Below are 15,556 nucleotides of genomic sequence, written 5' to 3'. Positions count from 1 at the left end.
CATTCCAAGGTTTTGAAATCGTTCAGGTTTTGAAGCATACCAAGTCCACACTGTTACCTGTTCCTGTGATTAAAATTGCAGTATATGTAGAAGACAGACATCACGTACTGAAGCATCAGTGCTTTATGAGAGTTTCCCAATACTTTTCCTCAGAGTTGCAAGGGAGGAAGAAACTAAGCAACATACACTGAAGGGAAAAAATGCAAAACCAAAAAATAATTAGAGTAATGAAATTTTGGGAACAGATGTGTCTAGGTGTGCTTGTCTGAAAGCTGTGCCTGTCTGCGACTTAACTTGTCTTCTTTAAGGTAAATAGCAATCTGTTTTCCCTACATTGTTAACGTCTTTAAGTAGTTAACATTGGAGGATTACAGGTTAATGTAATTGCGAGATAAGCCATTGCAAATCTGAAATGCTGGTACATTAATAACTGGTTTAACTGCCATAATGTTGAATGCAAGCATGCAAATGTGCATGTATTGTGTTGGACAGGCGCCGGCTGTCAGTTTATGGGCTGGAGTTCCATGCCTGTTCCATGTGTTCAGTCGATACAAGGACGGTTAAATCATTTGTGGATGATGTTGGGGTTGTCATTCAATGATATACCATATGTGCTTTACAGGAGACGGAGCAGACCAATGCAATATGTTGACATTCTGTAGAGCATTTAGGGTACAACAGCAATGAGTGAGTTGTATCCTATGAAAAACACCCCGTGGAATGTCTTTAATGAATGGCAGCAGAACAGATTGAATTACCGGATGACGTACACATTTGTAGTAAGATGCGTGAGATGACCATGAGAATCCTCCCACTGTCATATGGAAGCCCAGACCAAAACTCTAGGTGTAGGTCTATTGTGTCTAGCCCGCAGGCAAGTCCATTGCAGGCACTCAAGTGGGCTCCTCCTAACCAACACAGGGGCATCACTGACACTGATGCAGAACCAGCTTTCATCAGAAAATATAACAGACTTCCTCCCTGCCCTCAAATGAGCTTTTGCTTGCCACCAGTGAAGTCACTAATGGTAGTGGTTTGAGGTCAGTGGAATGCATGTTACGGGCGTCTGGCTAGGAGCTATCCTCTAAGTGCCTAATTTGTAACAGTTCGTTCTTCACATTGGTGCCAGCTGCTGCTCAGATTACTGCTACAGATGCAGTACAATGTGCCAGAACTACACACCAAACGCGATGGTCTTTCCTCTCAGTAGTGCGATGTGGCTGTCCAGAGCCCAGTCTTCTTATGACCATACATTCCCATGGCCACTGTTACCTGCATTCCTGTACAGTGGCTACTTTCCTGCCAAGCCCGTCAGCAGAATTGCAGATGTAGCCCTATTACACAACCTTATTCAAATTCAGTGAGGTGTCGATAATGGCGTTTTTGTCACCTTAAAGATATTCTTGACTAACATCAACTACCACGACCAGTCTCAAAGCTAACTAATGTTCGTGACTGTTACAGTGTGTGTTTAAAGCAAACCTGATTTGCGTCCTCATAATATCTCTACTAGTGCCACTCTTATGTGACAGGTGCGAAATTTGAATAGACGTCATCTTAAACATGCAGAAACACACCTACCAACTTTCATTTATGTCGCTCATCTCATTCTTAGTGTTGCAATTTTTTCTGCCTGTTTATTTATAGCTACACAGTGATCACTATTGCTATTGTATAAGAAAAACTTCAATAAAAAAAATTGCAAAGAGCCCCATATTGCCAAATCACAACCGAATTATCTGATAAACTGAAAAGATGCACTTCCAATAGTTTTCCTGTTTTAACTACCTATAGCCCCCACAATAATGATATCATAACAGTATTAGTAAACAAGGATAATGGAATGTAGTCTAATTAAGTCGGGTGATGCTGAGGGAATTAGATTAGGAAATGAGGCACTTAAAGTAGTAAAGGAGTTTTGCTATTTGGGGAGCAAAATAACTGATGATGGTCGAAGTAGAGAGGATATAAAATGTAGGCTGGCAATGGCAAGGAAAGCGTTTCTGAAGAAGAGAAATTTGTTAACATCCAGTATTGATTTAAGTGTCAGGAAGTCATTTCTGAAAGTATTCGTATGGAGTGTAGCCATGTATGGAAGTGAAACATGGACGATAAATAGTTTGGACAAGAAGAGAATAGAAGCTTTCGAAATGTGGTGCTACAGAAGAATGCTGAAGATTAGATGGGTAGATCACATAACTAATGAGGAAGTATTGAATAGGATTGGGGAGAAGAGAAGTTTGTGGCACAACTTGACCAGAAGAAGGGATCGGTTGGTAGGACATGTTCTGAGGCATCAAGGGATCACCAATTTAGTATTGGAGGTCAGCGTGGAGGGTAAAAATCGTAGAGGGAGACCAAGAGATGAATACACTAAGCAGATTCAGAAGGATGTAGGTTGCAGTAGGTACTGGGAGATGAAAAAGCTTGCACAGGATAGAGTAGCATGGAGAGCTGCATCAAACCAGTCTCAGGACTGAAGACCACAACAACAAACAACAGTATTAGGCCAAAGACACAGTCACTACCTTCATCAGAAACTATCTGACAAACCTGGCATTGCCTAGGTATTCATTTTGCCAATTTTCTGTTAGAAACAAAAACAAAAAAATGAACTGTGTCTGTATTGAAGTATTGAAGAAATTTCATTTCCATGTATTTGTAAACACATCTGTGAAATTATGAAACACTCATTCAAAAATATATGAATAATTTACATGTGTATAAGCACAGTATCCCAGACAGTTTCTGTATGCTTTACGTGTCTGCTCTGTGAGTTTGTAAAAATTTTTTTTATTATTATAGTATCAATCAATACAAAGGTATTCCTGTTATCCTCTACCAAGCCTCTTTATCCAGCGCATCTTCCTTGTTGATGCTGCGGTGTTCCATTACTCCATTTATGTGGTCTGTCCAAGAACATCATGGTCTTACGTCTGCTGGGTGGTTTCCATTCATAAACCTTCTTTCACCACCGATGATCTGGCATTCTCATCATATGTTCCTACCATTTTAATTGTTTTCTTTCAATTCGATCTGTCACTGTATCATTTGCCTTCGTCGTAGCTCTTACTTCATCATTAGTTTTCCTTTCGATTCTTGATATTCTGACACTCCTATGCAAATACTCCATTTCCACAGCTATTAGTCTTCTTTTGAGATCCGCATTTAAGATCCATTAAGTTTGTAAACATCTTTACGGAGTCTCTTCTTAACTCTGTAGCTAGCTGTTGTTTTTGTCTACAGTCGTTTGCACTTCGAAGTTGAAAGCTGTCAAAAGCGTCATCAGGAGTCAGGTATTTCCTTAGCTGATTCGGGTGTAAGAGTGTTTTAGTAGTAAAGCATAAATGTATTAAAACTTCATGCATGAAGCAGCATTTCTTCACTTATCTCAGTGTTTATGAAGTCGTATCTCCTGATCTGTGAGTCATACAATGATATAATTTTGTAGGTACATTCAGTGATATATGTGGATATTATCTGCAAAATATATTGTAAATAGAGTCATGCACAGTGCAGCACTTTCTCACACATCTCAGTGTTTATGCCGCCATATCTCCAGAACTACAATGATATGGAAGTTTGGTGATAGGTGGGCCATTAGGCTTTGTGAAATTTTTGAATGAAATCATTTCTGCTTTTGGCTCTTAAAACTTTATTTATTGTGATCACAATTTCAACGTGTTGTCATTTTCAAGCATTGTGGAATGTTGTAACCCACTCAATAATATAAAGCTGTGCTATGCTGTGTAAGAGCATTTGCATGGGGTGTTGTAAGCTGGAGTTCAAATTTCATGTAGTAGGCATGCGAACTGGATCACAGTTTTGCTGCTTTTGTGATCCAGTTATTATGCCTACTACACGAAATATAAATTCCAGTGATGTCATTACTTCACCAGTTCTATATTGTATATGGTACATAAAACATGAAAAATTTACAACGTCTCATGCAAATGTTCTTACACAGCATGGCACAGCTTTATATTATTGAATGGTTACAACATCCCACAGTGGTTGAAAATGACAACATGTCAATTTCGCAGTCGCAATAAATAATGTTTTAACAGTCAAAAGTAGAAAGGATTTCATTTAAAAATGCCATGATATGCTTTTGTAATTGCATTCAGTGGCATATGTGGATACTGCCTGTAAAATGTATTGCAAATACAGTTAGTAACACAGAAGTAGTACATTAGGCTGTCATACATGATGCGGCAGTTTTTCAAACATTTTATTGGTTATGACATGACGTACTCTGAATTATGATAGGTAGGTGGTTCTTACCCCCACAGTGATTGTTGCCTGACAGAAAGGGTTGTGTGCACCAAGTTTGGTTGAAATCAGTCTGGGGATTTAGGAGGAGATGTGGTGCGTGTGCACGCGCGCGCTTCTCACGCGCGTGCACACACACACACACACACACACACACACACACACACACACACACACACATTTTTATAATATCTGTAAATATAGACCATAACTTTCCATATCCTTGCTATTGAAACTGTCATTTGGTTTCATAGTGTATGTTCCTAACAGTACTCTCCTTAGCCTGTCTTTGAAAATCACCCTGTGGCCACTTTTACTTTGACGAAATCTCAACACAAGTATAATAATATGAAGCTTGTCATGTAGTGGTATTGTGACCAATATCTTGCTGGAGATGAACAAGCAGTTGGGAACAGTCTCTCACAAGATAGCTACACACCACTGATGGGATAGAGCACACCATGTAAGATGTGAGCACCTTTTTACTTCATGCTGCCATTTAAAGCCAGTGTTACAGCCTGACTGCTTCATCTGGTGTTCATAGATCATCATGCTCCTCACTCAGCCGCTTTGCTGTATTGCTCTACAGGAAGACTCCCTGTGCTACTGGGGCTGTGATTACACATGTTATTTGGATTGACTGTGTCCGAGCTATAGATGACTTGGTGTGAACTGATTTACAGACTGACGGTTTGGCACGGTAACTATACTAACTCTGTACCTGTTGTCATGTGTATTCATGGCTGTAGTGAATTTTATGTGTCTAAAATAACTTCATCATCCCAGGCTTGATATTTCAGGGTTGAATTTTAACATGTTCCTGTTGGCCAGAAATTATGAAATAATGCTCTGTAAACCACCAGCTGTACCAACTTGATTTTATTGTTCTAATGGTTTTGGTTCACAAAACTGTAATCACTGGAGGGCTGCAACAGTGCAATAAAACAATGTAGGTTACATGGGCAAATATTGAAAAATGTTCTGAAGGCTTAGGGTAGTAAGGTTGTTCACAAAGCTGGAAATTGATGATTTATACATACACATCAGTACTATTGCATCTCACTATAAACTTGGCTTTGTCTTGTCTTTCACAATATTTGGCAATCATTACAGCAACTTATGTCAGCTCATCATGATCACAGACTTGAAATATGATAATCAAAGTCATCTGGATATGTCTTGTATCCCGTTCAAATGGCAAAGATAGTATAAACAGAACTTACAAAAACATATGACCATCAAGGGTCAACGATTGTGGTTGGGAATGACTATATACTGTATAGTCTACTACTCCAAATCAACAAATATAGCTTATACATATTATTGCTAATTGATATATATACATACAGTTAAAGGAGACTGTTACAAATATTGAATGAAAGTTTCATTCATAGGCAAGATTTAGTGTCTTAGTGTGACCATTTGTTGTTCTGAAACAAGTGAATAGAGTTGACTAGCTTTTGAAATGCTGAAGGCATTAGAGGTTATGTGTTTTCAACCTGATGGCCACATCATCATTTCATCCCAGCTACCAGAGAAAGAGGCCCACAAATGAAAAATGCAGAAATGGAAGTTCAATAAGGCAAACTTTTCAATGAAACAGTTACGTCTAACTATTGGTAAAACTACAAAGATTGGCTGATTCACATTATAAACCACTGTAGCAAGTCTTCTGGCCAATTCAAAAGCAATCTCTATTTTAACAGATTAGCATGCTGCAATGGGATGCAAGTTTGTGGCATCCATAGACAGAAGTGCAGATAATCAGCTGAAGACCTCACTGTCTAATTCTTCTTAGAGAAGATGTGATGAAGTTCTTTAATGCCACCAACTGCGCAGTGTAATTGCCATTGCATAGGAGGCCATGGGGATGATTTCAAGGAGATGTAGGAGGTTCCTAGATGCTGATATATAAAAGAATATGAATCCCTAGGTTTACCCAGGCACTGGAGAATTCCATTTTCTGGTATTATAACCATTTCCCTGCAGAATCTAACAATCAGTTTCTTCCAGATAATTATGGAGAAAGGTATGTGGGACTTAGGAATTCCTTAATAACATAGAGAGATGTCTTGATAAGAAACCCCTTCAAGGGCATTGAAAGCAGCTTCTTCTGAAAGGAATTCCTTAATACTATAAAAACATTTAGTGATAAGAAACTCCTTCAAGGCTGTTTCAAATCATCTTCCACTTGAGCTTTTGAAATTTTTTGGAAGTTTGGCATAAAATTTGATCCCCATGTAGTAGGCGCTGTAGTCTTTCCAAATGATAATCATGGTCTCACCTAATAATGCAAATGTGCACATGTCTATTTAGACTGTTATACTGCTTGTATTTTAAAATTAATTGAACAGTTTTAAAACATGTATGCCAACAGTATGAAACACTTCTCATCATATCATGCTGTCACTGATTTGGTTTGTGATTCCTCTAGAATATTTGACATGGATGTGTGACCATTGGTTCAAACACAATATAGTAGTGATTTGAAGCCTACCACAGCAATGATTAGGTATATTGCTTCCCTGACGTTACAGCAGTGTTGCTGAAGGGGGACCTAGGGTTTTCTGGTTTCTGTAACCTAGGGATTACTATTTGTTTTCTATTTCCTGTAAAATGGTACTGATGCAACACCCAGAATCGTGGACCTCTATACCCATGCTTTGTTGAAATTTTTAAGAGTGTCTGATATGGACAGTTACATTTGAAGAGGAAATGTTATCACCATAATTTCCAAATCCAACCTGTTCAGCTCCTGCTTCATTACTTATCTTCCCATTTCATTCCTTACACAATATTTTACTGCCGTATGATGCCCTTCAGCTTTCTCTTGACATTTCACTACAAACTTGTCATTAAAAATGAACAGTCAGGTATTTTTTGCTCTGTGGGCATGCAAAATTCTTTTTCTGATCATGCTATAAAATATAACAGGAACCAGAGAGCTTATTTTACAACTCAAGGCATTTGAATCCTCATTCCCATTACAATGGTGTGTAAATTCCTAAGCTGTAAATTACCATTCAGCACAGTCTTATTTGTTTTTTATGGTTTAACAGTTTATTCTTGCTTCTCTGTTTTCTCTGTGTAGGCTCTTTTCCTTTACATTGCCTGTGTTTTTTTTAATGAGACCTGCGTGCTTTATCGTGCATTTTCATCTACATTTGCATACACACTCAGCCATTCAGCAAACTGCCATAGGGCATGTGATGTAGGATACCTTGTACCACCACTCATTTCCTTTCCTGTTCTACTTCCAAGTAAAGTAGGAAAAACATCTGTGTGCTTCCATATGAGCCCTAATTTCTCTCACCTTAATGGTCCTTATGCAAAATGTATATTGGTGGCAGTAGAATCATTCTGCAGTCAGCTTCAAATACCGATTCTCTAAATTTCCTCAGTAGTTTTCCTTGAGAAGAATGTTATTTTCCCTCCAAGGACTCCCACTTGAATTCCTGAAGCATCTCCATAATATTACACACACACACACACACACACACACACACACACACACACACACACACACACAATTTCGTGTATCCTTTTATGCACAGAATGCTTGCATTTCATTTAATCTGCACTTGTTCGTAAGTCATAACACACAAATTTTGATTGTTATCTGTGGTCTGTACGTTGTTAAGTACCATGATAATTAAAATCTTTTTTATTACATTTTCTAGTTAGTTCTGATTCTATTTTGCAAATTCAATCTTGTCTCGTATAGATTACCTGTGTCCCTCTTCTTTTTCATTTTTATAAATATTTTATTTCAGATCTTTCTCCCCATTTATTACCTCTTGTCCTAAATTAGAAACATACAGTTTTTAGAAGTGTTCTCGGACTCCCGTTGGTTTAGTCTCCATTCACTGTGTCACTTTATGTTGTTTTATTTCGCTGACTCTATTCCTCATTCTTTTAGATATTCATGAACAGTTTTATTCGTAGACATTTCAGCCCAGTTCTCAGTGATTCTAAATCTCAGTACTTGAGATCACCATGACTAGTACCCATACTGATAAATTGTGAACAGACCTCCAGTCTTCAATTACATGGCAGTTTCTTGAAAATTATGAAATTATGGGAAGTAGGACATTAAATAACAACAAATACTCAGCAAATTTGCTTGGTCATTTTTTTCTCTACATCTACATCTACATGATTACTCTGTAATTCACATATAAGTGCTTGGCAGAGGGTTCATCAAACCACAATCATACTATCTCCCTACCATTCCACTCCCGAACAGCGCGTGGGAAAAACGAACACCTAAACCTTTCTGTTCGAGCTCTGATTTCTCTTATTTTATTTTGATGATCATTCCTACCTATGTAGGTTGGGCTCAACAAAATATTTTCGCATTCGGAAGAGAAAGTTGGCGACTGAAATTTCGTAAATAGATATCACCGCGACGAAAAATGTATTTGCTTTAATGACTTCCATCCCAACTCGTGTATCATATCTGCCACACTCTCTCCCCTATTACGTGATAATACAAAACGAGCTGCCCTTTTTTGCACCCTTTTGATGTCCTCCGTCAATCCCACCTGGTAAGGATCCCACACCGCGCAGCAATATTCTAACAGAGGATGAACGAGTTTAGTGTAAGCTGTCTCTTTAGTGGACTTGTTGCATCTTCTAAGTGTCCTGCCAATGAAATGCAACCTTTGGCTCGCCTTCCTCACAATATTATCTATGTGGTCTTTCCAACTGAAGTTGTTCGTAATTTTTACACCCAGGTACTTAGTTGAATTGACAGCCTTGAGTATTGTACTATTAATCGAGTAATCGAATTCCAACAGATTTCTTTTGGAACTCGTGGATCATGTCACACTTTTCGTTATTTAGCGTCAACTGCCACCTGGCACACCATACAGCAATCTTTTCTAAATCGCTTTGCAACTGATGATACTGGTCTTCAGATGACCTTACTAGACGGTAAATTACAGCATCATCTGCGAACAACCTAAGAGAACTGCTCCGATTGTCACCCAGGTCATTTATATAGATCAGGAACAATAGAGGTCCCAGGACGCTTCCCTGGGAACACCTGATATCACTTCAGTTTTACTCGATGACTTGCCGTCTATTACTACGACCTGCGACCTTTCTGACAGGAAATCGCGAATCCAGTCGCACAACTGAGACGATACCCCATAGGCCCACAGCTTGATTAGAAGTCGCTTGTGAGGAACGGTGTCAAAAGCTTTCCGGAAATCTAGAAATACGGAATCAACTTGAGATCCCCTGTCGTGCGAATAAAGAGCTAGCTGCGTTGCACAAGAACGGTGTTTTCTGAAACCATGCTGATTACGTATCTATAGATCATTCCCTTCGAGGTGATTCATAATGTTTGAATACAGTATATGCTCCAAAACCCTACTGCAAACCGACGTCAATGATATAGGTCTGTAGTTCGATGGATTACTCCTACTACCCTTCTTAAACACTGGTGCGACCTGCGCAATTTTCCATTCTGTAGGTACAGATCTATCGGTGAGCGAGCGGTTGTATATGATTGCTAAGTAGGGAGCTATTGTATAAGTGTAATCTGAAAGGAACCTAATCGGTATACAATCTGGACCTGAAGACTTGCCCGTATCAAGCGATTTGAGTTGCTTCGCGACCCCTAAGGTGTCTACTTCTAAGAAACTCATGCTAGCAGCTGTTCGTGTTTCAAATTCTGAAATATTCCATTCGTCTTCCCTGGTGAAGGAATTTCGGTAAACTGCGTTCAATAACTCCGCTTTAGCAGCACAGTCGTTGGTAACAGTACCATCGGCACTGCGCATCGAAGGTATTGATTGCGTCTTGCCGCTTGTGTACTTTACATATGACCAGAATTTCTTCGGATTTTCTACCAAATTTCGAGACAATGTTTCGTTGTGGAACCTATTAAAGGCATCTCGCATTGAAGTCCGTGCCAAATTTCGCGCGTCTGTAAATTTTAGCCAGTCTTCAGGATTTCACGTTCTTCTGAACTTCGCATGCTCTTTCCGTTGCCTCTGCAACAGCATTCGGAACTGTTTTCTGTACCATGGCGGATCAGTTCCATCTCTTACCAATTTATGAGGTATGAATCTCTCAATTGCTGTTGCTACTATATCTTTGAATTTGAGCCACATCTTGTCTACATTTCCAGTCAGTTTGGGAGGAATGGAGATTGTCTCTTAGGAAGGCTTCTAGTGACACTTTATCCGCTTTTTTAAATAAATTTATTTTGCATTTGTTTCTGGTGGATTTGGAAGAAACGGTATTGCGCCTAGCTACAACGACCTTGTGATCACTAATCCCTAGATCAGTCATGATACTCTTTATTAGCTCTGGATTGTTTGTGGCTAAGAGGTCAAGTGTGTTTTTGCAACCATTTACAATTCGCGTGGGTTCGTGGACTAACTGCTCGAAATAATTTTCGGGGAAAGCATTTAGGACAATCTTGGAAGATGTTTTCTGCCTAGCACTGGTTTTGAACAAGTATTTTTGCCAACATATCGCGGGAAGGTTGAAGTCCCCACCAAATATAACCGTATGAGTGGGGTATTTATTTGTTACGAGACTCAAATTTTCTGTGAACTGTTCAGCAACTATATCATCGGAGTCTGGGGATCTAAATATGTTCAAATGAATGGTGTGTTACCTCCTGCAGCAAAACTGTGACCATGTCTTTCCCCATCCTTCTTCAGATGTGCTTATATTCTTTCATAATGTAGTATATGTGTAAAATTTAAAAAAATGCACTCTACCTGTATTTTGAAATGTGCTTTTATTGAACTTTTTCTCAACTGTATTGTGTTATATTACAGGTGTTTAATAAATTTGATGCCAGTAGTCCACTTGATGCAATTGATGAAAGATTTAGCCATTTTGTGAAAAAAATATTGCCGCAATACAAGGACAGCATAATGAATCACACCCTAATATATATACCATCTTATTTTGATTTTGTAAAGGTCAGAAATTTTTTCAAAGCGGAAGACATCAATTTTGTCCAGCTATGTGAATATTCAAAGGTAAAGTGAGAGCTTTACATACATTTTGCTGCATCATTCTTTTAAATGTTGTTATTTTCGTTTTGCATTTGGTCAGAACATTGTAGAAAATGCTGCTTTCAGAGTACTTTGACTGACAATTTCTATTGCACATTGCTTTTGTATTTCTTTATTTGTATTCATAATATTACTATTAATGACTATAGGAATAGAAGCAAATTCTTAGAAATTTTCAAATTATGTTTGTTTCTGAAAAAGCTGTTTGATCTTACGTTGTACCAAGGACAAATACCACAGATTACATTATAGTTAGGATATAGTGTGTTCAGAATGAAATTCTTGGCATTGATCTAACATAATAAAAAGTTAGCCTTTGCAAGATATAAGTTGTTGTTGTCACTGTTGCCTTCATCGTCGTCGTCCTCCTCCTCCTCCTCCTCCTCCTCCTGCTTCTTCTTCTCCTTCTCCAGTTATTTCTTTTGAGATGCGAATTTCTTGTGCGTTTGAAATAGTCTGTTCCTGTGGTTTTATGACTTAATTGTTTTAGATGTGATTTAATTTGCCTTAATTGTTTTGCTTTGTAATTACAAATTTGTAAGGTAATTACGTGTTTACCGTTGGTTCTTGATGGCAGTCAATTGACTGCTTCCCACAGAAATGCATTTTACCTAGTTTATTTGGTGCTTATATTAGCCAACAATGATGAAATAATATTGATCATTTTAAGAACCACAGCTGACAAATTTTAATGCTCTAGTGATTAATGAAAACCACTAAATCTGTCATACAGTGTTGCTTTTAACAGTTCTTGCATGTCTGTCTGTCGTCACTAACAGCTTAGCTGGTAGCTATAATGTATCACTTTTGCAGTGGACTCCTTTCTGAAGCTGAAAATGAAGTATTGGCTGCTCACAGACACTAAAGCTATTTTCTGTATTGGGAAAAGGTGAAATGTGACCTACAGATACTAGCCTGGGAGAAGGTATCACACTACACCTCATGGAACTGTACACATGAAAGGAAAGAAATGTCATACCAGACAACTTAACTCACTTGTCTCAAGCTAACAAAAGAGCCGAAAAGGAGGAATACAAGTATTGTTGGCACTTTGAACAGAAGTAGAAGGGACGTTTTCTGTGAAAAAAGGACAAGTTGTGCTTCATTCAAGTGTTATTTGCATGGTTGACGACATTACTGTAACATGTCACCAAGGGAAGACTACGAAAAATGTGCAGTCTTAGTTCTGTCCACTCCAGTGTAACACCCGATGAGGGCTGCAGAAAAGAAAACTCCATAAAAGTTAGTTTTTATAATAATATCAATTCGCTGTAGGTTCGTTGGATCAAATGTCAACCAAATATAAACTAACAATATTATGAAAAGGAAAGTTGCTACTCACCATATGACGGAGATGCTGAGTTGCAGATAGGCACAAAAAAAGATTGTTACAAATAAGTTTTCGGCCAGCAAGGCCTTCATCAAAAACAGATATGTCTCTCTCTCTCTCTTTCACACACACACACACACACACACACATGCCTACATATCTACATGACTATTTTATTATGATGATGGTTTCTTTCTATATAGGTTGGTGCCAACAAAATGTTTTCTCATTCACAGGAGAAAGTTGGTGACTGAAATTTCATGAGCAGAGCCTGCCACAATGAGAAACACCTTCATTTGAGTGATGTCCTATATCACATCTGTGACATTCTCCCCCATATTTCTCAAAAATACAAAATGTGGTGCCCTTCTTTAAACTTTCTCAATGTACTCCATTAATACTATCTGGCAAGAATCCCACACTGCACAGCAATATTCCAAAAGAGGGCGAACAAGTGTATTGTAGTCAGTCACTTTAGTAGATATGTTGCATCTTCTATATGTTCTGTCAGTAAAATGCAGTCTTTGGTTCATCTTCCCCACAACATTTTCTTTCCAATTTAAGTTGTTCATAATTGTAATCCCTAAGTATTTATTTGAATTTACAGTCTTTAGGTTTTATTAATTTATCATTCAATGAAGTTTAATAGAGATAAATTGATTTATATGTAAGAAATTTGCATGCAGTTCATGTATAAGCAAAAAGGGTACGCAAAAAGTGCAGTTGACATCCTCTGCATATACACATATCTCCATATAAGTGTTTCCTTATTTGTTACAGGGTAAAAGTATAATTGGTAAATAGTTAAACAGTTCAATCATAACATTTGTTGTCTATTGTTTTATGGTATAAAATTTCCAAAATATAAGCAGTTGTTTGCACCTGCAAGACAGTGTCACTTATTTTTGTATGGTGTCACATAAAAATAAAATTCAGCTGAAATGAAAATGTTCCCACATAATTATTATACTTGAAAAAATAATTAAAAGCAATAATGTTAAAGGACATATATAAAATATCATCACATTTTGTAAAACAAGAATATGATGAAGCAGAAGAAGCAGCTTAAAATTCAATAAAAACCTCCATTGGGCATTCTAGGGTATAGTTCAAAGATGGGCGTTCTAGCATTAAACCACTAATCACTTTCAGTCATTTAAGTGTGATGATAATTTACTAACAGTTTTTGTGTGATTATCATCACCCTTTTGCATTATGGTGCTAGCCATTTCCTATCCATTGTGGATAAACATTGCTCCACAGTTATCCATCCAAAATAATATTTCTTATATTTGCATCTGTGTTGCTGTAGGACATTTCCTAATACACTACTTACCCACCTTTCGTTTAGTTATTGTCTCTTTTCTTGTGTTCTGGAATTCAAGAAAGTACTTATGTGATCCACTTGTGACCATTCCCTTGAATATGTGTCTTTCCCATCTCAATTTAATTTTAATTACAGTCATATTAATATCTTCGACTACCATTTGTTCCTTAATGTATTTCTGTCTGTCCTAGTAATTGCCGTTATTATTTTCTCCATTGCCCAGTGAGTAACACACTGTTATTAAATAGCTTCTGCATTGGAAGTTGATGCCTCACCACCATGTCAATACGGGCAATACACATTGAATGCTTAGTTTCAGAAACTATTTAGTTTACCAAAAGCACACAGTAGGCCAGTTTTTGTTTTGTGTTCATTCTTTTCCTGTCTATCCTGTCATTGTAGTCAATTAGCTTAGATTAAAAGACTCATTAATTGGTTCTATGTGTTTATTGTTAATGTTTACTTCATTTGGTCTATGGGTTATACATATTTAATCTCACCAGACCAGATTGTCAGGCCCACTGCTAAACCACCTCTATAAGTCTTTAACTTAATATGCATTTGTGACAAACAGTACATTTTCATTATCAAATCAATTATGATATAAATATGTTACACTACCATACATTTAGTTTTTTTCCCCCAAGTTTAGGAACATGAAAAGTTCCTCTGGAGCACATTAGGATAGTTTTGATGACATGGAATCTTGTTGCCTGAATTACAGTTTATAGGCAAGCAGTGTTTGACTATATTGAAAAGTCTAATGGAAGCTATAGCGCAGGCATGTATATATGCTCTGTACTATTAACAGGTTGATTGAATGCCTTGGTTTTAAGGCCTTTTAATACAAATTTTGTTGAAATTGAGGCAAAGGCTTTCTCAAAAACATCCTAGCAAAAATTGCAATCTATACATATTGCTGCTTTCTGTAACATTTTCATAAAACAAAATTAATACTTTTGGAGGTCATCTGTAGAAATAGTTCCTTTATACATTGGATGTTTGTTGTATTCTTATCCTTACTTTCCATTAAAACTAAATGTGACACTGAATAATATGGGGATTGTAAATAAACCAGTGGCAACAGTGATAGGACTCACTGTTTAATGAGCTAAGCGCAGTGCACTATATTTTGTCAATGTAATCATCCGCAAAGTCTGTTATCTTTTACCAAATGTCGGGGGGGGCCATTGAGGACTGTTGGCAAAGGGTTCTCTGTTGATGACAGTGAATGAAAACCCTGTTGCACGGACTACAAATGCCATGTCCGAAAATCGGTGGCCTTGGAGGGGTTCCTTCAATGTCAGAAGCAAGTCAAAGTCACGAGGATGGAAGGTGTTCCCTGACTTCCCAGTGCCACCATTGGATTAAGAGCTTGACATTGTTTGTGACATGACAAAATCTGTTGTCTTGTGACATGATAGGATGGTTGTCTCACAATAAACATGATATTTGCACCACACAGCCAAACACGCATGTTGCTCCAGAAATTGGCAATGGTATTCTCTGTTGATGGTTTGTCCATCAGGCACAGCATGTGTGACAATAACACAATCAGGATAAGCTTCACTCAACTGATCTCCT

General features: G+C 37.8%; 1 protein-coding gene across 1 annotated transcript in view; it reads left to right on the top strand.

Moving 5' to 3' along the window:
• The window catches only part of LOC124601144 (U3 small nucleolar RNA-associated protein 25 homolog), an 81,361-nt gene that overhangs the window by 60,941 nt on the left and 4,864 nt on the right, over positions 1-15,556 (top strand). The window contains exon 6 of the mRNA XM_047136220.1: positions 11,073-11,279. Coding sequence (XP_046992176.1) covers positions 11,073-11,279 — 207 coding nt within the window. The remainder of the gene's footprint in view (positions 1-11,072; positions 11,280-15,556) is intronic.

This window comes from Schistocerca americana, chromosome 1 (genome assembly GCF_021461395.2).
Source record: "Schistocerca americana isolate TAMUIC-IGC-003095 chromosome 1, iqSchAmer2.1, whole genome shotgun sequence".
Lineage (NCBI taxonomy): Eukaryota > Metazoa > Arthropoda > Insecta > Orthoptera > Acrididae > Schistocerca > Schistocerca americana.
Note: the sequence above shows the minus strand (reverse complement) of the source record. Positions and strands in the feature narration are given on the sequence as shown.